At 42.5% G+C, this 24,953-nt stretch overlaps 1 protein-coding gene across 1 annotated transcript in view; it reads right to left on the reverse strand.

The window, feature by feature from the left end:
• The window catches only part of LOC147747587 (vitellogenin-1-like), a 1,134,322-nt gene that overhangs the window by 334,963 nt on the left and 774,406 nt on the right, over positions 1–24,953 (reverse strand). Inside the window, exons 25-27 of the mRNA XM_086925703.1 lie at positions 20,586–20,798; positions 978–1,120; positions 751–889 (exon numbers count right to left, since the gene is read on the reverse strand). Of these exons, the coding sequence (XP_086781829.1) occupies positions 751–889; positions 978–1,120; positions 20,586–20,798 (495 nt within the window). The remainder of the gene's footprint in view (positions 1–750; positions 890–977; positions 1,121–20,585; positions 20,799–24,953) is intronic.

Consider the following 24,953-nt stretch of genomic DNA (forward strand, 5'->3'; position numbering starts at 1 on the left):
TTGCACTCTCCCTGGTGTAGAGATCAATTGATTGCATGCGAAAAATGAAAAAAAAAGGCACATCTGGCACAAATCACAATTGTGCCTATTTTACCACATGTTTTCAGACAGGATATATGAAGTACAAAAATACAGCATGTGCCTGCCACAAATGGAGATTTTATTTCCCAAATTAGAATTCCGGTGTTCCAAATCGACATGTGGCAAAGTAGCCTTGAAATAAAGAAAAAGATAATATGAAATTGACCACAAAGTCTCAGATTTTATGGTACGTAAGGTCACATTTTTTTTTTACTTTCACCAAATATCACCACATATATATAACGTTTGGTTTTTAAATACAATTATGAACTGGCTTGATCTTTTTAATATGGCAAACCACATGTCATTTTGTACACAAGTGTAAATTGGAAAACCTTTTTCCTCGCGAGTGTTTGTCTACTTGGGAGAAAATACCTATGCAAGGTGTGCACCTGTTTGCAAAACAAGTTGATAAAATGAACAGTCGGAATCTTTGTAAGTTTTATAATAAAAATTCACACTCCCGGAAAAATATAGATATGACGTCAGCTTCTGTAAGTATTTTTACACACCACTTGATTAAGGATATAAACCATAACAAAAATACCTTCAACTGCACAGCAGCATTTGACAGCTTGATTTTAGAACGGCCATTTCAAAAGTCGTAGCCTATCATTTTCAAACACGCTTCATTGCCTCATATAACATATTTCACAAAAATAGACCTACCCCAGGGGTTTTAACAATGGCGTCTATTGTCCGTGGAGATACAGCAGCCACCCTTAGTACCAGCTGGTGAGGTGCACTTTTCTTCTCCTTTTCAGAAAATCCTAACATCAGAGCAACTCCTGGCGCAAATTCCATGACTCTGAGGGAAGAAAGAAGTGTGTGATTTGAGTCTTCAATGCGCCCTTTTAGGCATCCTTGCATTGTGATACATGCCCAGTACAGAGTACCTGTGAGCAGCTCTCTTCATCCATGTTGGCACATGTTCCCACTTGATCTGCAGCTGGGCTGCCGAATTCCCTGACAGCAGGCCCGTCGATGCCTTTGCTGATATTTTATAGTCCTGACACTCCTGACCCCATCGAAGCATTGCCTAAAGGGACACAAAGAACGTAGATGGGAATGTTGAAATCAGAAAGCTTAACATAAGAATCCACTACTGTATAGAAATTAGTTTACATTTGTGCTTCCTTTTTCTGAGCAAGATTTGACGATTCTACTTTATAAAGTTACTGTATTTATTTTTACAAAATACATTTTGTAGTCATTTTAAATTTGTGTTCTCGTTAGTACCCTGAATAATGTATACATTTTTCGAATATTCTAGTGCCCAGACACTAAATTTAACTCAGAGTATAGATGTTTGCAGGGCAGGCTGTACGTGTAGAAGCAGTGCTTGCCATGGGAAAAGTCACAGCAACATTTTCCCAAACTAGTGAATTTGCATATCTCAATCTATGCATAGGCAAAATTTTAAAGTCGAGCCTGAGACCGTGCGCAAGCGCTGCTCTGGCGATGATCTGTTGTACTTCAGTACGGGATAGAAGCCCCGCCCACCCCTCACCTATATTTATATTTATCATTGGCTTTTGTTTTTGTACTTTGTAAATGCTGTCTTCTGAATCCCAAGTAGGTGTGTTACTTCCTCCTTGTCTTCATTTGGAACCTCCCAAGCTACTGGCCCATTTACTTGGTTGTGACACAGTACGTGTACTATTTTATTTAATTTATTGAGTTTCTCCTACGTTTGGCAGGACAACGTGCTTTGCTTACATTCAGCGGGCATTGCACGCTTTCACTTTCAAAGCAGCCGGGACAATGGCAACTTGTTTGTAATGCCATAGGTCTCGCATTTAAATGCGAGACCAATAGCATTGCAAATATGTTGTTGTCAGTGCTTCCTAGCCTCCACTGTGCATCAGCGTTTACTCGCCCTTGAGATTAGATTTATCAGTGATTGGTCCACTGCTGGGGAAGCCGGAGGTACTTCACCCTACAAGAAGGCAGCAGTCCACAGACCATGAACCATGAGCAAATGAGGAGGACTGCCAAATGCCGCCACTGCCCCACCTACACTGCAGGATGGAGAAACATGCTGCTATCACCCGCTATCTCTGCCATCACCGTGGGTGCCAGCCCCAGCAGTTTGTAGAATCTAGTAAGGGTGCCGGGGCAGGAGGCAAGCTAAGGTATTCTTGGCATCAGGGCTTTAAGTTGGATGAAAAAACTGAGGTTCTCTCAAAGGGGCGTGGTCAATGTAAATAAAGGCATGGCTTAAAACAAATAAGCTAAAAATCTGTGTTTAGCACAGTGTGCCGCCCGACTTGTATCTTGCTGTTTCTGTCATTGGATCTAAATATATGGTAGAAGAAGTCAAATCATACCTACAAGTTAGGACTATTGGCTTTGTCACTGGTTGCTAGTTGCATAAGATAAATAGGCAGCAACTATGGCTTGTATATAATATTCAAAACCCTTCCACTTAAAGCCCTGGTGGTGACACCACAAAAGTGTTGCTGCTCCTGAGATTCAAAAAGAGAAGGGAAATCCAAAAAGAAAATGACTCTCTTTAAAGGATTTCCCTTCCCCATCAATACTCACCACACGCACGTCGATGTGCCTGGTGTCCCTGCAGTCTGGAAAAAAAACACCCCCCTGTGCCAGGGCACAAAACAGAGCTCGATAGGGACCTGTTTCGAGGTCCCCTTAAAAAAACTGCCAGTGCTCAGACCCGGTCAGACCATGCCCACTTAAAGCCCTGCTTTGCATCCAGGGCACTAAAGGGCAAGGCGCCGGAGTGAGGGCATCCTTTGCAGTGCCTATTTCAGTTTTGGAACTCAGAGAACAGCTATCTCTTGTGTTGACTTCTTCAACGCACTGCCCCTCGTCGCTCACAGGAAAGGCAGAATGAAGTCACTAGCCGTAAGGTGAAGCCCGATTCAGAAACAGACTAATTTGCATATAGCCAGGTTCTGAGCTGGGATGGTGCAGTGAGCTAAAAAACGGTGTTGGATCTAGCCCTGATCCCTTGATTGGGTGAGAGTATTCTGCTTAATTCAGAAACTCTGTCCATCACCACCCCTTGTTGTTTAATTATTTTGTCCACCATAAGCGTGGAAGGGTATACTCAGATGTGAGTCCCTTGCTCATTGCACCATCAGGATTCAAGCAAGCCGGGCCGAAGACGGCTGTAATGCCAGAAACCGGTCCCCAGAAGCTTGTTTCCTTCCCAGTGAAAGAATTGGCTTGGTAGTTTGGTTTGCCCTGTTCCCATCATGCACTGGGACAGGAACAGACTAATTTGCATATAGCCAGGTTCTGAGCTGGGATGGTGCAGTGAGCTAAAAAACGGTGTTGGATCTAGCCCTGATCTCTTGATTGGGTGAGAGTATTCTGCTTAATTCAGAAACTCTGTCCATCACCACCCCTTGTTGTTTAATTATTTTGTCCACCATAAGCATGGAAGGGTATACTCAGATGTGAGTCCCTTGCTCATTGCACCATCAGGATTCAAGCAAGCCGGGCCGAAGACGGCTGTAATGCCAGAAACGGGTCCCCGGAAGCTTGTTTCCTTCCCAGTGAAAGAATTGGCTTGGTAGTTTGGTTTGCCCTGTTCCCATCATGCACTGGGACAGGAACAGACTAATTTGCATATAGCCAGGTTCTGAGCTGGGATGGTGCAGTGAGCTAAAAAACGGTGTTGGATCTAGCCCTGATCTCTTGATTGGGTGAGAGTATTCTGCTTAATTCAGAAACTCTGTCCATCACCACCCCTTGTTGTTTAATTATTTTGTCCACCATAAGCGTGGAAGGGTATACTCAGATGTGAGTCCCTTGCTCATTGCACCATCAGGATTCAAGCAAGCCGGGCCGAAGACGGCTGTAATGCCAGAAACCGGTTCCCGGAAGCTTGTTTCCTTCCCAGTGAAAGAATTGGCTTGGTAGTTTGGTTTGCCCTGTTCCCATCATGCACTGGGACAGGAACAGACTAATTTGCATATAGCCAGGTTCTGAGCTGGGATGGTGCAGTGAGCTAAAAAACGGTGTTGGATCTAGCCCTGATCTCTTGATTGGGTGAGAGTATTCTGCTTAATTCAGAAACTCTGTCCATCACCACCCCTTGTTGTTTAATTATTTTGTCCACCATAAGCGTGGAAGGGTATACTCAGATGTGAGTCCCTTGCTCATTGCACCATCAGGATTCAAGCAAGCCGGGCCGAAGACGGCTGTAATGCCAGAAACCGGTCCCCGGAAGCTTGTTTCCTTCCCAGTGAAAGAATTGGCTTGGTAGTTTGGTTTGCCCTGTTCCCATCATGCACTGGGACAGGAACAGACTAATTTGCATATAGCCAGGTTCTGAGCTGGGATGGTGCAGTGAGCTAAAAAACGGTGTTGGATCTAGCCCTGATCTCTTGATTGGGTGAGAGTATTCTGCTTAATTCAGAAACTCTGTCCATCACCACCCCTTGTTGTTTAATTATTTTGTCCACCATAAGCGTGGAAGGGTATACTCAGATGTGAGTCCCTTGCTCATTGCACCATCAGGATTCAAGCAAGCCGGGCCGAAGACGGCTGTAATGCCAGAAACCGGTCCCCGGAAGCTTGTTTCCTTCCCAGTGAAAGAATTGGCTTGGTAGTTTGGTTTGCCCTGTTCCCATCATGCACTGGGACAGGAACAGACTAATTTGCATATAGCCAGGTTCTGAGCTGGGATGGTGCAGTGTGCTAAAAAACTGTGTTGGATCTAGCCCTGATCTCTTGATTGGGTGAGAGTATTCTGCTTAATTCAGAAACTCTGTCCATCACCACCCCTTGTTGTTTAATTATTTTGTCCACCATAAGCGTGGAAGGGTATACTCAGATGTGAGTCCCTTGCTCATTGCACCATCAGGATTCAAGCAAGCCGGGCCGAAGACGGCTGTAATGCCAGAAACCGGTCCCCGGAAGCTTGTTTCCTTCCCAGTGAAAGAATTGGCTTGGTAGTTTGGTTTGCCCTGTTCCCATCATGCACTGGGACAGGAACAGACTAATTTGCATATAGCCAGGTTCTGAGCTGGGATGGTGCAGTGAGCTTAAAAGCGGTGTTGGATCTAGCCCTGATCTCTTGATTGGGTGAGAGTATTCTGCTTAATTCAGAAACTCTGTCCATCACCACCCCTTGCTGTTTAATTGTAAGGTGAAGCCCAGCTTGCGGAAGTTGCCTGATAGGTCGGGTGCAGCTTGCGTTCGTGGCTTGCTTGAGTAGTTTGACCAAAAACTTGAAGACTGCTATACAAGTGCCATCAAACTACTGCCCCAAAAACATCACTCTCAAAGAGAAACCACAGAGCCACAGTATTACAGTTCCACAGGGTCCATTGCAACTCTCGGAAACAGTTTGAGTGGCCAGGTGCAGCTTGTGAGCAGGACACTGCACCTTATTAAATCACCACAACCTTAACAAAAACGATCACTTGCAATGCAATAGGTCTCCCATTTACACATGTTTGAGGTTTTGGCATTGGAAATGACAATGCTTTTTATTTATGTTGTAGTTTTTAAAACATAAATAAAAGCTTAAACTTGTGTAAATGCAAGGCCTATTGCACTGCAAATGCCTGTTCCTTGTTGCTGGCTCTTATCCCTGTATATCTTGTGAAGCTAGTTTTGTGATTAGACATATTTCCTTAAGGATACACTACAAGCGGCATTTCAAGCAACCCCAGACTTGCTGGCTACGAAGGAAAACAAAAACACAGGCCCAGAAATGCAAGCTCTGGCTGCATCAGTACTGCGGCAACCACTTTTCTACTTCTGAGTAATTCAATAACACTAAGAACAGTATCTGCCAGACCGCAATGGGATAACTGGTGCTGATATGTTGGCTGAGTGCTACCTCCTCCTTGATAGTATGACACAGTAATTTCAGACAGTCAGGGCTTTAATTTGGCTGGGTCCCACTGGAGCTGAGCCCTGGAAGTTCTGAAATGGATGTGGCCAAAAGGGTCCCAACCGGGCTCTCCATTATTGCCATCACCCTCCGGTTTAAAATAAAAAACTTAAATCTTCAGCAGTACCACCCTTCACTGTCTTTCAAGTAACTTCAAGAGAGTTGTGAAAGTTCTTTCACAGTCTCAACATTTCAGAACTGACGGATTGTCATATTATATTCAACGAAGTCACGGTTGTTGCGTATACAATTAACAACCATTTACACAGACAATAGTTTTGGCTTGCTGTAGGTGTAATGTTACCTGTTGTATTATATATATGGATGTAATGACAGAAGCAGCAAAATACCAGTGGGGCGGCACACTATGCTAAGCACAGATTTTTAACCCTCTTGTTTTAAGTTATGCCCTTAATTACGTTGGCCACGCCCCTTTGAGTAACCCCCCTACGCCCCCCCCAAGTTTTTTTATCCCGCTTAAAGCCCTGCACACAGCGTATGTCGTATTCAGGCAGGAACTATGGCCTTAGAAATATTATGCAATGATTTAAAGGTATGTAAACTAGAGCTGTTAGGAAAATAACCTAAAGAATATTCCAGCAGCTTGTGGGGTTAAATACTACGGAAGTACAATACAAATGACACCCGTGGGAACACACCATGCACGCTTAAATGTGATGTTGGCCAAGTTAGGGCTCAAGGACGTTTGGAAAAATTCCCATCAGAAGCCACACTGTACTGCCCTCTTTTGCATCATTTGGGATCTCCTCGCCCAGGAGACCAAACAAAAACGGCCGGTCAGATGTTACCGTGACCAAAATGGAAATGTGAGAGTAGCAATAATCATGCAATACTCTCCTCTCACATTTCCATGTTATCTAAAGGGGGGGTTTTACCCAATTAATCCACATGGGACCTGGGTGCTATATGGTATAGAAAAGAAAGGTCCCAGTGGAACTCAGTACATTTTGGTTGAATTTATTGTGGAACAATAAATTAAAATAAATATCAAACAATGTCATTTAATCACAATGAATGAACCATTTTATTTGGTAAATAACAGTGCCCCAGAAAGGAAAAGGAGTGGGATAGCGTGATGCTGTGAGGGAAGAGGACAGTGAGGAAATAAAGTTGGTGACAACTTGTGTATTGCGAAATTAATTCAAATTACAATACAGTTGCATGGCTTCAGATCCCTGAGCCGGAAAACAGGGGATCATAACATATCCCAAAGGTTAGGACAATTTCTGTTGACACAGAAGGATTCAAATTAGTGCTGGAGTGTCAACTGAACAGAAGAGGAAGGTAGCCGTCGACGTTTCGACCCCACGCTACATGTGTAGGCGTAACTAGTGCCTTACATCGGGGTCTTCATCAGGACAGGGTAACAGGGGAGCACTACAATATCTAGAAATGGAAACAACAATACGGTATAAATTAGGGGGCCCACAATCAATGTTAAATTACCGTAGTGAGCGGTAAACACATTACTACTAGTATTACCATGGTTATATTGAGACAAAAATTGTTTGGCGGCTTGTTCAATTACATTATATACACATTTCATATAAAGGACGAAATAAATCAAAATTTGTTGCAGTTAAAACATTTCAGTATTATATGTGACCCGTAAATGGTAACTTTGGGAAGAAACGTATTTAGGTAGACGAACACAAACACCGGTGTCCTGCCTAGACCAGGGGAAGCCAATGGTCCAATGGGGGTATTTTATCCGGCTTAACCTGCATGGGATGTTTAGTTCAAAAATGACAAAGCATCAATGCGATCGACTAGGGTAGAATTAGCTGTAGGGAAAAAAAAAATACAAAACAAAAACGAAAACAAAAAAAAAAACTAGAAGGCTCCAGTCACTAACAACAGTGAAATACAGGGAACGTACCTGCTCGAGTCGAGCAAGTCGCATATCTGTGTTCACATTGATCTTGTAGATTCACCAGGTAATATCTGTGGGCAGGGGGGAGGGGTATTAGTGGACCGATTATGCTTGCAATGTTAAATAACAGACATCCTATGAGGATTAGGGCTTACCTTAACAGAACGCGAAGGTAGCAAGTATCCTTGTAGAATCACCACGTAATATCTGTGGGCAGGGGGGAGGGGTATTAGTGGACCGAATATGCTTACAATACTAAGTAACAAGGGTCCTATGGGGATTAGGGCTTACCTTAACAGACCGCGAAGGTAGCAAGTATCCTATTTCATTAATTGGTCCTCGGCAGTGCGTCCCATCGGATCGCATCAGGATTGCCGCATCTGTAAGGTAGTGTAACAGGTGAAGGACCGGTATTGAAATAAAGCTACTCGATAGTATGTAGAAACACCTAAACATAGGGGATAATCTCACCTTGTGCTGTAAAGTCACGGAGCTCGGTATCGTAGCCTTCCCGCGGTTGCAGACTGCAGCCTTGTGGGCGTGGCCAGTTGAATGGGTTATAAACAGGGAGGACGGACACTGGGTCCGGAGCGTTGCTGGGGGCAACCTAATGCATAAGGGACTACTCCGGGAGGATCGTAGAAACAGCAAAAGGACACAGAGTACAGAGTGTTACTAATGGCAACAGAAAGCTCGAAGGAACACAGAGTAAATAGTGGCATTGGTTGCATTGTGAGGAAAAATGCCCGGGATAAAGCTCGAAGGGCTACAAAAAGTAACACCGAGTAACTGGCGGCATTGGTTGTATTGTGCACATATATTTGCCCATGATACAGTTATGAGGTAAATGGACTAACGGCTAAAATATTTGAGCCGCCAAAATATTTGAACTGATCACTGTGTGATAGGTCAAGATACTCGAACTTGGCCAACATCACATTTAAGCGTGCATGGTGTGTTCCCACGGGTGTTATTTGTATTGTACTTGCGTTGTGATTCCTGGTGAATAACTCACTCTTTTGACTACTAGGTACAATCTGGTGTTTAGATATTGAGTTCGGGGCGTGTACCTGGTTAGTCGTTAAACTTGCCCTTGGACCCTCTTCTCAATTGTTGTTGTGTATGGGTTAAATACTACCCCAAACATAGTGCTTATAGGTAAGGTGGTGTAATTGATATTTCATGTGCATTTATAGACAATGTTACCCTAAAATTCAGATTTTAAGTACATTTGCGCCAAAGAGAAACTTTGAATGTCTTTTCTCGTCTTCTAACTGAGTCAATGGAACATATGTGCCAGAAAGACTCTTGCAATATAGGAATTACCCTATGGCAGTGTTTCCCAAATAGTGGGTCGCGACTAAGCATGGGCGGAAAATCCGTTCCGCTCGCGGATTTTGCGGATTTTCGGGAAATTCGCAATCCGCGAGATTCGCGAATCTCCCGCAAAATCCGCAAATCCGCGAGCAGCGGATTTTGCTCGCACTGCTCGCACTGTTTGCGTGAGTTCGCGCCCCGCGAATAAGTGCAAAATTGCAGAAATACGATCTTAGCAAAACTGAAAGTAACTACTTACCAGGTTCAAAAGTTCAGGCTCATCATTAGTAGCCATTTCCTGTAGTGCTTCCTGAGGGGCCCCTCCAGAGTTCAGTTGCCAGTTGAAACTATTATGTGACCCTGCTCTGAACCTCAGAATAGTTACACATATGCCACAAAGGTCCTGAATTACAGCTAAGGGAGACAAGCAGGAGCCAGGCTGGAAGTTAAGATCCATTAATCAGCCCCTAATTCATTATTGTCAGTTGGGGCAGGGCAGGTGTTGTAACTAATTTTGCAACAATGAAAGCACTTAGCAAGTGCAAAAGATCACTAATCAGGGCGCACTAAGGAAGCAGGTGCCAGCTAAAAAAATATTCTGTGACACATTAATCAGCCCCAAATTAATTCAGGTCACTTGAGGCAGGGAAGGTGTGCTTTGCTTTGCCGAAAATAATGTACACTGGACAACCAGAGGGTGTGGTGATGAAACAGAGGGTGGCTTGGGTGGGCCAGAGGGTGGCATGAGTAGTCAGAGAGTGGCAGTGGTGACAGAGAGTGGCAGTGATGAAGAAGAGTGTCCCAAACAGGCTGGACACGTAGAAACAACAAGTTCGCAAAACTTGCGACCCGACAGGTAAGTTCGCAAATTGCGAAATTGTAAAAACCCTCGCGAACTGGCAGAAACACAGGCGAACACAAAAAAAAAAAAATCCGCAAATTCGCGGGAATTCGCGGATTTTGCGGATTGCGAGTTCGCAAATCCGCAAAATTCGCGAACGCGAGATCCGCAAAATTCGCCCATGCTTAGTCGCGACCCTCTTGCGGGTTATGAGCCAGCTTTTGTTGGGTCACGAAAGTCCAAGCATTTAAGAAATATGCCATCAAAAATGAACTTATCTAGTATTATGCTGTGCTTCAAAGACAGAGGTCAAATGTCAGGTTATGATTTATCCTGATACATTGCTTCTTTTTTTTTGAACCAGGGAATTGGTGTTTACAGACTCCGCTCACTTTACAGTCAGTGACAGAAAAGTAAAGAGAATTACGTGACAATATGATAATTCTCTTTAATTGTGTGAGAGGAAAGTCGCAGGATGTCAGTAGTAACACACAATAAATTGTAAATACCAGTAAATGAACTGTACATAATCAACAGTTAGGAAAGCAAAATTTAAGCACATTTTTGTACTGTAGTGTGGTGGCAAAGAATCTAATGGGAGCAGAAGTTAAAGTATTTTATTTGGTCAATCAGAAATGATACTGGTTCACCGAAATCCATTTCTTCACATTATTATTTGTGTGCAATATAGCTTGATTGATAAAACTGAATGCCTGCGCACATTTAGTGGCCATTTCAATGGAACAGGTGCTGTCTGTAAATTACAGTGTGCTGCCACATTAAATTGTTGCTACATTAAAAAAATCACCCCCCTCATGTCCATTAAATTTAGGTTGGCCATGAAAGTTTGTCTTTCTAAAAATTGAGTTGTGCTTATAAAAGGTTTGGGTAGCACTGCTCTATGATATGCTTGTCCTTTATCCTATCTCCCAGCGTCAATGGACAAAAGGGGATAAGTCAGTGGGTGCCCATTCTTGTGATAATTTGCGAAAAAACCTTTAAAAATGTAGAAGGATACTATCAAAATGTGTACTGAGATTTCCAACCTCAGACTTCCAGAAGGCTGTTACTGCTGAGGGCAATGATTCACTGAAGATAAAAAAATGTGGATGTTTGCTACAATGACATATTATATCTTAATAGCTCAACAACTGCTTGTTTAGAAATATCTTATTCAGACCATAGCAGTGAGGTTTCTACATAACCCAAACCTTCCTCCCACATTGCGAACCTTATGCTGCATGATCTCCATGTGCTGGCATGCTTCGCCTGAGAAGAAGGGATAGGAGAGAATAGGAGGTTGTTGTGTATGCTCTATACCGTGTTGTCATCATCCAATAATTGTACAGCATTTCCTCTTACACTGAAAGGCATCTTGTAATTCTACAATCAGATTTCTGTATTGATTCCTCATTCCAATTACAGGTGGACGGTTGAAGTTGTAGGAGTACTTCCTTGTGTCCAGGTCACTATTAAACTTACTCATTACTTGCCGCTTTCTTGTCAGTGCATCAATAATGTAATTTGATGACCTGGACAAAAAGCTATTCATTGTGGTTTCCGAAACCATTAGGAACTTCTGGTGGTGCAGTTTTAATGTTAAGGCTTGCATTGAAAGAGATTTGACTGTGTCAATGGTATGTTTCATTTTGGAAATGACACAGAAATTGTTTTAATATTGGGCCTGTGATTTTTGTAAAGTACTCTATGTCTTCATTCCTATTCTCCACTGTTGGAAAGTCGTGCATTAATAGTGATAAGTTGGTAACAACCACTAGTAATAAGGCCATACACACAAAAATTAGGGTCAGTCAAAGTCTCCATAAATTATTCTCTTGTTCTACCTTTGGTAGTTGATAATTAGCAGGCGGGCATAACTTAGGATAAAGGTGTGTAAATCATTTAAAAACACCAATGCATTAAATAAGTAAAACACAACACACAATAAAAATCCAACACCAATTTATCAAAATAGGTTATGATTTTTATTAACAAATAGACACCAAAATGGCAAAAATGCTATATAGGGAAGAATAAACACTTATAAAGACTTTTTAGTACTGTAAAGCCCAAAGCGACACTTTGGGAAAACTGGTCACACTTGAGGCCAACGAAGATGGAGCCTTGGTAAGATACATTAAGCGGGAGTCCTCATCAAAATTTTACCTTTGTTGTTTTTTCTCTCAAAGTTGATCGAGGCTCATCGTCGGGACGGGGTTAGAGTTGATGACAGTGGCTCGCTTCAGCGCAAAGCCACAGTGAAATCCTGGAAGTCTTGAGCTCCGGAGCTTTGAGTGGGACAAACCTAAAATCCAGACTGAGTCGCAGTTCAACATCAGCTGCTTGACTCTTGTCAACAGGTCAGTCACCTTATGGAGCTTTTTGACCAAAAGTCTTCAAACTTATCCAGACTCCTGGATCTCCTTCCAGAAGGTCTCCTTGAGGGTTTCACGTGTCCACAACATCAATTCAGGGATCTAGAATCTCTGAGATGGTCATTGGGATGTTGAGACTACAATCCCCACAATGAACCAGGCCAAATTCCTAAAAGTCCAATAGACACACTACAGGTTGTGAATGAATTTTATTTTTTTAATTATAAAGTTTTTTGTAGTGAAAACATGACCCTTGCTGATATCAGAGCACTTTAGAGTGTTTAATGAGATAGGGAATATAAAGAACAATATTATTATCAAGGGCATAACAAGTTAAAAAAGAAGGCTCTAAGAAAGACCATCAAAGGGTCCAAGGCATACAAAAAAGAGAGAATCCAAAAACAATTAAAAAGTGCAAGCGATGAACATGGGTGCAAAGCTAAGTGGATACATAGGCCCCCATTAGGATGGCAGACGGACTTTGCCCGCCCTCATCTCATCGTGGAAAGGGACCACCCGCCATAAGAGTGGGGGTCCTGTGGGGGAAATTAGGAACATTGAGGCGGGCAGTGCTGAAAGCAACGCCCGCCGCAATGGTAAAAATACATGTAGTGCATTTGAAAGCACAACGGGACAGGCACCGCGTGGTGCCTGCCACGTTGTTCTTTGAAATGCTGGGTGGTACCATAGGTACCCCCCATGTGCACCCCCCAAGAGTCCCTGGGGCCCTTAACGGGCCCCCAAAGCAGACTCTGCATGCTTTTCCATCGCGGCAATGCCGCCACGGAAAGGAATTGGAAAATGGCCATACTAATATGGTTGGCGGTGTCTGATAGACACCCCCACCATAGAGAACCCTTTTCTGCCTAGTCGCAAGGTGACCGGGCGGAAAAGCAGCAGACGGTCTTTCCGTCTGCCGCGGACCCCCCAGCCATAATAATATGGTGGGGGGGTTATTTCGGCACGGATGGCGGGCGGAAAGCCCCCGCCCGGCCGGCGGTGGCTACCGCCGGCGTGGCGGGGGCGATCCACCTGCCATCCTAATGGGGGCCATAGTCTTCAGGAGTGGATTCTATGGCAGACATTTGTTCATCAGTATAACTTTAACTTTTTTTTAATGTAGCAGTTGAGGGGTTCAGTCTGATTTTACGGAGTAGGGCATTCCAGATTATTGGTGCAATACCATTGAATGCTCAGAATTTGGTGGTTTCAGCAGAAGGGTGCTATTGCTTCCAGAAGCTTTTCAGCCATCCAATAGCCCCAGGTTTTGTACCAGGTATCTCGTAATGTTCAAATGTAAGGCTTTGTGGGTCATGGAAGCTATTTTTAAGTGAATCCTTACCTCAACTGGGAGCCAGTTTAAAGATTTTAGATCAGGAGTGATTGGAATGTTTCTTTCGATTCTGTGAAGAGTCTAGCAGCAGAGTTAAGAGAGGCCCTTAGTGAAGCAAGATTACATCTGGGAAGATCGCAAAGGGTTGTGCTTCCATAGTCCAATGTGGGAATCACTAGGGCCTGAACAGCTGACTTGAAGTCATCATGGGTTAGGAAGAGTTTACTTTTCCTTAATCTGTTTGTTTGGAAGTTTGCTCTTTTGGTAATAGAGCCGATGTGCTTCTAAGTGCTCAGGTGCTTATTGAGTAATATTCCCAGTGATCTCGATGTGTGGTGAAGTTAAAATCTCTTCGTTGTTTCATACAATCTGTGATATCTGGTTGCTGTTTAGGTTGGGCAATGAAGAGGAATCCTGTTTTGAAAGATATCAGTTTGAGGTGGTTACAATTCAGCCAGTTTTAGATTTTTTGTAAGGTTGTGTTGAGAGACCTTATCATTTAAGGTGAAGGGATGTTTAGGTACAGTTGGCTGGCGTCACCATACATGAGCTAATGGTTTCTGGATCAATTCAGCAGTTCAGTTAAAGTTTCGACGAATAGGTTGAAGAGAGCGGGTGTGAGCGAGGACCCCTGTGAGACCTTTATTCTTTGGATTCTGTTGTGGAGAGAAGAAGTAAACCTATGAAGAATGGACTCTGATAACCCCATCCTACATTCAAGTAGCTCTAACAGGCTGTTGTGATTGACTGTATCGAAGGTTTATGAGAGGTTGAGGAGGATGAGAAGGCAGGATTAGTTCTTATTCAAACATTTTAGGGCATCATCAACTATATGAGTGAGCACCAATTCAGTACTGTGGCCCTGATGGAAGTTGGATTGGCATTGATCTAGGATTCTGAATTGTTCAATGTGATTGCACAGTTGTACATGGGCACATTTCTCAAGGAGCTTTGCCAGAGTCATCATGTTAGTGATTGGATGGACATTTTTGGGATCTGCTTGATCTGCTGTACATTTCTTCAAAATAGGAGTAACCTGACCATCTTTGAGGCAGTCAGGGATTGATTCTTGGAGTACTGAAGCATTGACTACCTTGGCCCGGAGAGGGAGTAGGGACATTTTGACCTCCATGAAGACATTCTCTGGTATGGGGTCGCTAAAGGGGTTTGAGGGCTTGAGTGCTTTTAGTATGTTGAAAATGGTGCTGTCATCAAAGGTTTTGAATGTTTTCCATGAGAAACTGTTTTTGGGGGTGTTGGCTGAGAGACACGGTGGATCAGTGATCCCAAGCAGGAATGTGCTTATATGAGGTGTGAGAGGGAGATGTTTGCAGATCACTTTCGATCTTTCTTGTTTTTTCGTTGAAGAAGGAGGCAACATCCTCACAGTTTAGCTGTGGATTAGAGCTGTAGGGGCAAGGTTGGGTTGTCCATTGGATTGTAGCTTGAAGTAAGAACAACTTTCTTGGACAATATCTAGAGCTATCTTGTTGGTTTTTAAAGAATTTTGCTTTTGAGATTCTGATCAGTTTGTTATGAGTGCTCACCACTGTTTTGCAACGTTCCAACAATGGGGTGCAAGGACACACTGACTTGCACTGCAAATGTCTTACGTTTGCACCCATTATGATATATTAGCTCACGCAGTGTTTCCTAATCAATGTGATTTTTATTTTTCACTTTCTCATATAGTTTAGGAGGAACACATTTGAGCGTTAGCCAAAGATGGTTAAATGTGTTTGGATGACTATGGATATGAATAGCTTTTGTGGAGTTCATCTGTACTGGAATAGTGGAGGCAGTGAAACAGAAAGTTCTATTTTTTGTTAGCATTTGTGGTTCCATTGTTAATAATTGAGGAATTACCCTGACAAAGATGCATATTCAGTAGTGCGCGCTGTGTGTCTTTACCTTATCAGTATTTCACAGTTGAGTGTTCATTCTAAATAAAACATTCCATTATTCTGATAATTCTGATTATTGTATGATGCTGTATATACTGTGAACTGTACTAATGTTGGGGAAATATTATTTATGCTCAAGTGATATTTTTACAGGATTTACAGTACTTATTTGTTTGCAGTACATTTGCCTACATATAGGAACATTTCTTAAGTGATAAAGAATGTGTACTAGTCTCTTGTTTTTTACTGTTGAAATAAGGACAGTGAACATATTCCACTTTCACATTTTTCAACATGGCATCACAAAGTTCTATCATATCACCTCTGCAACCATTTTGGCCTGCAGAAGTGAACCCTGCATGAAGAAGCTGTAGTGAAAATACTATTTTAACTATTTAGCTATTGGAGGAGTAAAGAAGCATTATGTTTTACATTCAATTGGCCATGCAGGCTTAAAGATGTTCAATGATATGACTAAGGAGGGTAATGATGGTGATATCAATGAATGTATTAGAACAATTAATGATTTAGATAATTACGTTGTGCCAAAGGTAGGAATTGGGATAGCAAAGAACTAATTCTTTCACAGGAAACAAGGGAAAGAGTAATGAGTTCATGAGTATATTTCTGCTCTTAGGAAACTTTCATTGGATTGTAGGTTTGAAATTATACAGAAAGAGTTGAGAAGGGTTCAAGATGAAGAATGTAAACTCGAAGATATTTTGACCAATGCAAGGAGGATGGAATTGTCTGGAAGATATACCAAAGTTATGTGTAAAGGATCAAAAGATAATATGAATGAGCATGACATAGTGGCTAAAGTAAGAGGTGGTGAGGATGTAAGGTTCACAAAAAAATAAAGAACTGGGGTAGTAAAGGATAATAATAATAGAATTGATGTGTGCTATGACAGATGTGACAGCAACAGTCATCTAGATTACAGTAAGAGTTGTCCTGCTTTAAGGCAGAAGTGATGCAATTCTTCAGTTATTGAAACATTTGCAAACATATGTATAAAAAAGAGAGTAAAATTGTTAAGGTAAATGGAAACACACAAGGGGATGACAATACATTTAGTTGTGTTTCTAAGACTGACAACACGTTGTGTGAATATTTCTGAAGCATGTTGAGAAAAATAATTGACAAATTTGAAAGTTGAGTTTAGAATGTGTTCCACTGTGTATGCCGAGAACCACCAGAAATAGTAAGCCTGTCTGCAAGATAAGTATCAGTGCAAGACATGATGGGTTTGTAAATTATTCAGCTGGAATTGAAGATGGTGCGGGACTGCAAGAAGAGCCAATGCAGCTCAACCAGCGTTGGTGTGGTGTGATCATATTTCTTCAGCTCTTGATGAGGCATGTTGTGGAATGTCGGATGCCCTTAGGGGTGTCACTGTGAAGTCTGAGAGGCCATGGACTAGGATGTTAACCCCATCCTGATGCAAAGGTTCAAGGGTTTGGATAGCAGTTCTGAAGTTGCTTGCAGGAGGAACCAATTTCACCTTCTTTGGAAGAGAGAGCTGCTACCAGGTCATCTTTGTTTGGTTGGCAATGTGTTCCTTGAGGGGGAGGTTGGTGTCGGGCTGAATCTCAGGGGCATATGTAACAGCCCCTATCGCCATGTGAACATCACTTTTTCTGAAGTTCCTGTGGCAATAGGGGTTTTGCCTTAGTTACAAGGCAGCATTAAGCCACTTAATGTGACTTAACGCAGCCTTGTAAACAAGGACCCCTTTCACGCTATGATTAGCATGAAAGGGGTGGACAGTGGGTGTTGAGGTGGGCGTGCTACTGCAACACCCATTGATTTTGACACTGCCCCCTATTTACAGGGTGGCGTAAATAGAAGGCAGCGTCATAATTAAGACCAGGGAAAACCTGGTCTTAACTTGGTGAAACAAGGAGAAATTCTTTATTTCTCATCTTTTTTGCTTTTTCCATGTGTGCTGCCATTAGAAAAATGATACTTTATAACTTCTATGTTTGCTGCATTAAACAGCACACATACAAGTGACAAAATGGCTTTTAAAGACTGTTTATGTGCAGGAAGGGACACCTTCCTACACATTAACATTCTTCCCCTGGGGGCCCTTGAACTATAGTGCTGCATTGGCGCTAGGCAGCTAAGTGTAGCACCAGGGAAAAATGCAAGGCTGCACCATATTCCTGTAAATATGGTGCAGCCCTTCGTTTCTGAAGGGGTGGCATAAGGTATCAAGCCATGAGAGCTAATACCTCACTCCAACACTTCTTTGTTCATATGACCCTCAGTGGTTTGGGATTCAGTGAATGGTTGGGGCTCGAAGATGTCAAGATTGATATCACTGAGACATGTTTCTTACTCTTTCTTGTTAGTTGTTTTTGACAAATAACATGTACTGTGTAAGTATGTGCTGGACTTTTGAGTTTGGATAATGAGCAAACAGTATTTTAGCCTTGGGATGTCCAAAGAAGGGAAAACTTTCAAGCAGAGTTTTATTTCATCATCATATTGCTGAATCTTGATTCGGTCTATGAGTGGAGCACCAAAAGGCTCAATGAAACAGTTATCTATGATTGAGGCACCACAGCCCTGATTCACAAAGTTAGATTTACATATTTGTGTATGTTAACTCTTTTTTTGGCATTCACAAAATTAAATTTTAATAGTAAGTTTATGACTGGAAAGACTCCGCCTTGGGAGCGGAGAACTACGCAGATAGAAAGATAGGAGAGTCCTATTGTTTTTATGCACAGAGTATGCAGTCACCTGTTAAATTGCAGTTTTGCAAATACCAAACAAGATCAAACTTGCACAAATGTGTATGCTTACCTTTGTGAATCAGACCCCTCAGTGGCTCCATGAAAAAGGTGAAGATGACAGGGGACAGTTTGGAACACTGAGTGATTTAAAAGGTAAAATGGTTGTTGTGGGCTTTTATGAGCCCATGTGAATAGACAGGTGGCAATTGGAAAGGTGGCAAGAATACCAGTATAGGACATCGGCATTGAATCCGATTCAAAACTCCAAGCTGCGTATGAGTGAGGGATAGTTGACTAGGACAAAAGCAGCTTAGAGGTCCGGCAATTTCCGGAGGCTGTGGTCATCTTCATCCGTGGTGAGGGGCATCACCTGTGATGAGGAAGATTGTGTTCTCCGTGCTGCAAAGTAATCTGAAGCCACACTGGTTTTGATGCAGGAGATAGTTAGCATTAATGTGTTCTTGGAGTTGAATATACCCACATTTTAAATGATCCGATGAATGAGTGATGGGCCATTAGTTGGCCAGGTCATCAACGTCTAGTATAGCATTCTTTGAAAGTGAGAGGATTCAGTCTATCTGGAAAGCTTTTGGTAATATTTCTTGAGTGAGGAAAGCATTAACAATGATGAGTAGGTGGGTAGAAGTCCAGAGAGACCTTTGTGGAATGATGATGATAAACCATCATGTTCATTGGAAGTGGTTGTAAAGGAGATGAGTATATCAGCAACATATACAAGATACCTAGCTTGAAAGGATGACTTTTACACATTTCTATGGGAAGTGGCAGGCTCAAGAGTCAAAGCTGGTTTGGTGCTACTGATTTGCTGTAACTCTGTATTTTATTCACTGAAGAATAGGTGATGAACTTTTCTGTTGAGTGAGGAATAGGTAGGCTTGGCAGGGGGTTAAAGCAGTACTTCAAGTACTAGTGGCTTCATTGATGGTTTAGTGCTTTGCTTTGGCGGATGTGATGAGCTGTATGTGTGTTGTACAACGAGATGTCAGTATTTTGAAGTCAATGGATGCTTTGTTTTTCCTCCATATCCCTACCTGTCCGCATATTGATCATTTACTGCCAGCATGGTCTTTAGAGGACAAAGGTGCTTAAGACTTTGGCTTGTACTTGTTTGTTTTAAGTGGAGCATGGATGTCCATAGAGTTTTTAAAAAAATGTTGAAATTGTTTAGAAGGGTGTTGGTGTAAGGCATGGAGTTCATAGGTTGGAAGATGGGGACAAGCATTAGGTCATCTATGGAGAGTGTTTAAAGGATATGAAGGTTTGTTCTTTTCTTTGAGGTTGACTTTGGTTTGATGATAAGATGCTCAGCCATGAAATACAGATGATGAAGTTTCCAGTTCAGTCCAGGGGTATGGATGGGTTGCATTGGATTGTTGGTGATGTTGAGAACACAAGGATTGAGGATGTTTCCTTTAGAGCATGTTGGATATGTGACATTCTGTGCCATATTGAGTGTATGATGAGGTTGAGGTGGATGCCTTCTGAACTTGTGCTATCTTGGAGGTATACACCACCCAAACGGGTCATGTGTGGTTACTGGAAGTATGATGTGGAGAAGAGATCATTAATCCCTTGCTGGCTGTAGATGAGATAGACAATTGCAGTCTGGGTGGCTGAGTGGGTGAAATGGCATGCAGGCAGCTTTATTGAGTTGAGTGTTGCTTGACTAGGGTGCAGGAATAGGAGGATGACAACAAAATCTCCTCCCTTCGTGTGTGATGCTCTAGCATGTGGGAAGAAGGGTGTCTAAGACATGCAAAGATGTAGGAGTGAATCTTGTGTTTGTGTTGCACATGGGGTCAATCCTGTAATATATGATGAGGTCTGAGATTTCTGGTATGTCGAGGATTGTTAAAAAGCATAAGGTGGAATGTGTGACCTGTCCTTTGAGAGTATGCAGTAGGATGTGTACAAGGTTGGATCTATGTGCCGTGCAAATATGTGAGTGCTTGGGACATCTAGGTCTGGTTGCGATTGAGAAACTTGGCAGCATGAGGTGCTAGGTGAGGCACATGATTTTATCTTACCTTGTAGGTTTTAGTAGAACAGGTGTTCGAACCCCCAACATATAATGCAAATGTATCTTGTTTTCAGACACTAAAAATTACACTGACTCTTTGGGTCAACTCTGTCGCTCTTGGTTGCAGAAAAACAAACAAGATAGTCACTGGCAGCAGGTGAGTTATAGTGGTTATCTTACCAAAGCTTTGAGATGTTTTGTTAATGCAGCATCAGCACAAAATTTCCAAGGGCTTGTTTCACCAAGTTGTACAGACACAAGTTGGATTCTGGGTTCCGATGCTTCGGGGTTGAAATACGATGTTACTTGATAGCCTTGATGCTTATTGTCACTCATTATTGCCCGAGCCAGAATGGTGAGCACTGGTGCCATGTCCTCTCCAAGATATCTGGGCTGAAAAACAGTCAACAAAACAAAGAAATTATGTCAATCTTTATTGTCTACCATTGCTACATTGTGTAAAAATATAAAGAGTGTCACTGATGCAACCATTTACTATATATCTTATTTGTAACTTATCTATTTGCAATATTATTTTTCAAAAAAGGAAACTTGGTGCATCCACTGTTGTGTCAATGCATGGGGTAGGTAAAAAACGGCGAGATCAGAATACCAGAATGGATCAAGCCCTACGCCAGTAGCAAAGGGTCGACATTAGCCAATACACCATGCAGGGCTACTGCCCCCTCTCTTGTACGGCTCCCAGCAACCGTTTCCCCCCAGAGAGACTTGTAGTTGAAACGTTAATCTGACGGGAAGGGGTCATTAGAAGAAGAAAGCGGGGCAGGGTATTGAAAAGGCTGAGCAGCCCCTAGGGTACCCTCTATGTCCCTCAAGGTCTAATGTACAGATTGGCGAGATCAGAATACCAGAATCTCATATCAAGAACTTAGTAGTAATAATCAACAAGTGTAAGCAATGCAATAGGTCTCGCATTTATGCGAGTTTGAGCTATTGGCATTGTAAATAAAAATGCCTTTTATTAATGTTTTAAAAAATAAAGCATAAATAAAAGCATTGCCATATACAATCCCAATAGCTCAAACTCGCTTAAATGCAAGACCTATTGTATTGAAAATGCGTTTTATTTTAAGTAGGCATGCTGGAAATGGAACAGCAGGTGTCCTGGTTTATACAACTTATTTATTCTAGCCCTGTACTGGACCACCGAGGTAAACCCACTAACAACCACACGTCTCCCTCGCGCCTCTCAACTCATCATAAAGACACAAATTATATGGGTCAATCATCAAGGAACCTCTCTCCCCACCCAACCACAGGCACCACGGCGAGTCTGAGAGCAAGGGGCGCGCTGTGACTGGTAGGTAAGAGAGATGGCTGAGGGGGGACACTTTTTTTGCTGCACTTGCACTGGGGTCAGGTGCCTGCTGTCACATCCATCACTGCCTGCGGGCACTGAAGGGTTAACCCTGTCGCAGGGCTGCTCGTCTTTTCACCTTTGTTGCATGGTGAACAGATCCAGTCGCCGTGGAGTCTCTAGAGCTTGTCTCAGTGTTTTTGCGGTGGGGTGTCCCCAGAACTTTACGTGGCATGAAAAAACTGGGGGGGAGGTCTCAAAGGTGTGTAGCCAATGTAATTAAGTGCAGGGCTTAAAATCACGTAAGCTAAATATCTGGTTAGCATAGTGGGCCGCGCGACTTGTATTTTGCTGTGTGTGCTCCTGAGGCACACTCTCACCCCCCCAGGCACACTCTCACCCCCCAGGCACACTCTCACCCCCCCAAGGTGCACCCTCACACCCCCCTGAGGCACACTCCAGCACCTCCTTGAGGGAACCTCCTGAGGCACACTATCGCACATCCGAGTCTCACCCTTTTAAATCCGCGAGGCGCACTCTCGCACCCCCCTAGGACACATGCTTGCAGCCCCCTTCCCCTCCCCCCACATACTCTTCCACCCCTGAGGCGCACACTCGCACCCCCTGAGGCACACACTTGCACCCTCTGAGGCACACACTTGCACACACTGTCACTGTACCCAGCACAAATATTCCTGTGTGTCTGAAAATGTACAAAGCTGTGTGCACGGCGTAAACACTGGATGCACAACAGACCAATGTTTGCACACCCCAGAGGAATGGCACTGCCTCTTATCTGTGCCCTCGGGGAGGGGGGTGTAGCACCCGAGAAAGGCAGACACTCTGCAACAATGAATAGTGATCTGGGAGATGCAACGCACTGAAATACTTTGGCATCAGATCTCTGTTCCTGAAAGAAAATAGGGCCAGATTTACTGCAACAGCTATTTGCTATTATTTGAGCACATCGCCTAGATAACTAGGTGATGTGTTCAAATAATCCACCGTGCTGCCAAAGACGTCACACTGTTGCTTAGATAAATCAGGGTGGCAGCGGTGCTCATATTACAGCGGTGACACGCACACACTACCGAGCAGAATGTGTGGTAAGAACAGTTTTCTTTTAAAAATCTAAAAGCTGCACATAGGTTACATGCTAAATCATATGTGCCAATATAAATGTACTGTATGCTGAGCTGACGGGGGGAGGGAAAGCGAAAGCATGTGATGCGCGCGCTGAGCCGCTGCTTTCTCTGCCAAAGGGAGACACGAGGTGGCACGCGCAGACAGGAGATGTGTACGCGTACGGAGTGCACATCGCCTGTCCGCGTGTGCCACCTCCTGTCTCCCTTCCAGCACCAAAGAGGGAACAATAGTCACGCTAGCGAAACAGCGCATGTGCTGCATTCGCACACGAGACCTAAAAATCTGAAGTTAGCAGTCAGGAACACATAGAGTACAAGGAAAACAAGAATGAGAATGGATGACCATAAATAAGGCCTCAGAAAATAGAAACACAAAATATAAAATAGGCTATTGGGGGAAAATAATTCCAAAATCAAGTACCACAATAAAACTAGAGAATGAACATACACATTCTGGAGGGGGGTCAGGGACCGATTCCCCAAAATAGTCCCCTCATATAACGGGTAAATCTATCAGCAGGTGACTAAACTACAGACGGTGCCAAGGAGCTCATGAAGTGCCTAACCCCGCTCTGTATAGAAACATGCAACATTATATAATGTGCAATAAAATAACACAACATTATATGATAAGGCAACATAACAAAATAATAATTTAAACCTAACAGCTTTTGTGGTGAAAGAAATCACTATATCGGGCACGCACAAACTAATTATTTTCAGGCAACTGATATGTTTTGGGATTCCTACCCATATTGATTTTCTTAAAGCAACAAAAGTGGCATCAATGGCTATTAAGTGAATGTAGGTTTTGCCAAATAGTAATTGTCAGAACATCATTGTAAGGGGATTTATAATTCATTTATTCTGAAATTTGCATTTGCGTTTGTAATGAGACTATACTTTTAGCAAACAAAGGAAGAAACTGGTGTCTAGGCATCCATTAATATGTAAACACATTTGGGATAATTTAAGATTAGCCCTGTGTAAGCTGCAGCACAATTCCTTAGTGTATGTGGTTATGAAACTGAGACATGAAATGGACAAAACAAAATACATTACTCTAGTTCATGGGCTACAACCTTTTCAGTAATGTGAGCGACTTGTGTTAAATGCAAATCTTCCACAGCTACTAACAGTACTAGAGATGTAGTAGTAACCACATCAGACAAGATTACATTAGTGCTCGCTATATGTGAGATTATCAGCAGAGATCACCTCTGTGCATCAGGCAAAGTTAACAGCAGTAATGTAACAAGTTATCTCTTAAATATCTACTTTAAATATATTTTTTATTTTGAGTTTTTCTCCTTTCTCTGAACTTTAGCTTATGAATTCTGAAAAAACATGCTTCTTCGTTACAAACACGCACTTTTAAATTTTGGTATACATACATTAAATGATCCTAGCAAAAGCTTCTCATTTATTTCTCCGTGCTGCACTCAAGAAACTTTCTGACAATGAGTGGGAGAGCTACCAGTAGCTCACGAGCTACACTACTCTTTCATTCACAGAAAGCCTGTTGTTGTAACTTAGTCACTTTCCCAAAATTGTTGATGTTAGATTGTTATAGAAAACGTATTTGCAAATGTTTCATTTTCTTATTCAAAGAATAATATGTTGTAGCATTAATGTAACAAACATGCATGCTTATCATAGTGAAATTTCACTCTTTAATGGTGAAGAGTCATATAGAATTACCTAGTATGAACTGTTTCACAAGAATCAGTGAGGTGTGTAGTGTATTAGATTAAAATGCATTATCAACGATTATCCGCCATGATACTTCATTGGAGCTAAATACCTGTATCTAGGTTGCCTAGCATAGTTATACAGTTAGAATTCCACATTAAATGATATTACTTTGTACACAGACAGAATTAGTCTGTCGGGTTATTCCACATGTCATTTTACAAAAAAGCAGGGGTCACAAAGGATCAAGTCCTGAAACATGGGAGGCGTATGGCAGTCTATTTTTCTTGAGGTTTTTACTGGCTCTTCAATACCTTCCATACAGCATTGAAAATGAGTGTCTGAGGGCAATGAGGCATTCTTAATATTCTATGTGAAAAATGAACAAACCAT

The sequence above is a fragment of the Lissotriton vulgaris genome, chromosome 1_1, assembly GCF_964263255.1.
Source record: "Lissotriton vulgaris chromosome 1_1, aLisVul1.2, whole genome shotgun sequence".
Taxonomy (NCBI): domain Eukaryota; kingdom Metazoa; phylum Chordata; class Amphibia; order Caudata; family Salamandridae; genus Lissotriton; species Lissotriton vulgaris.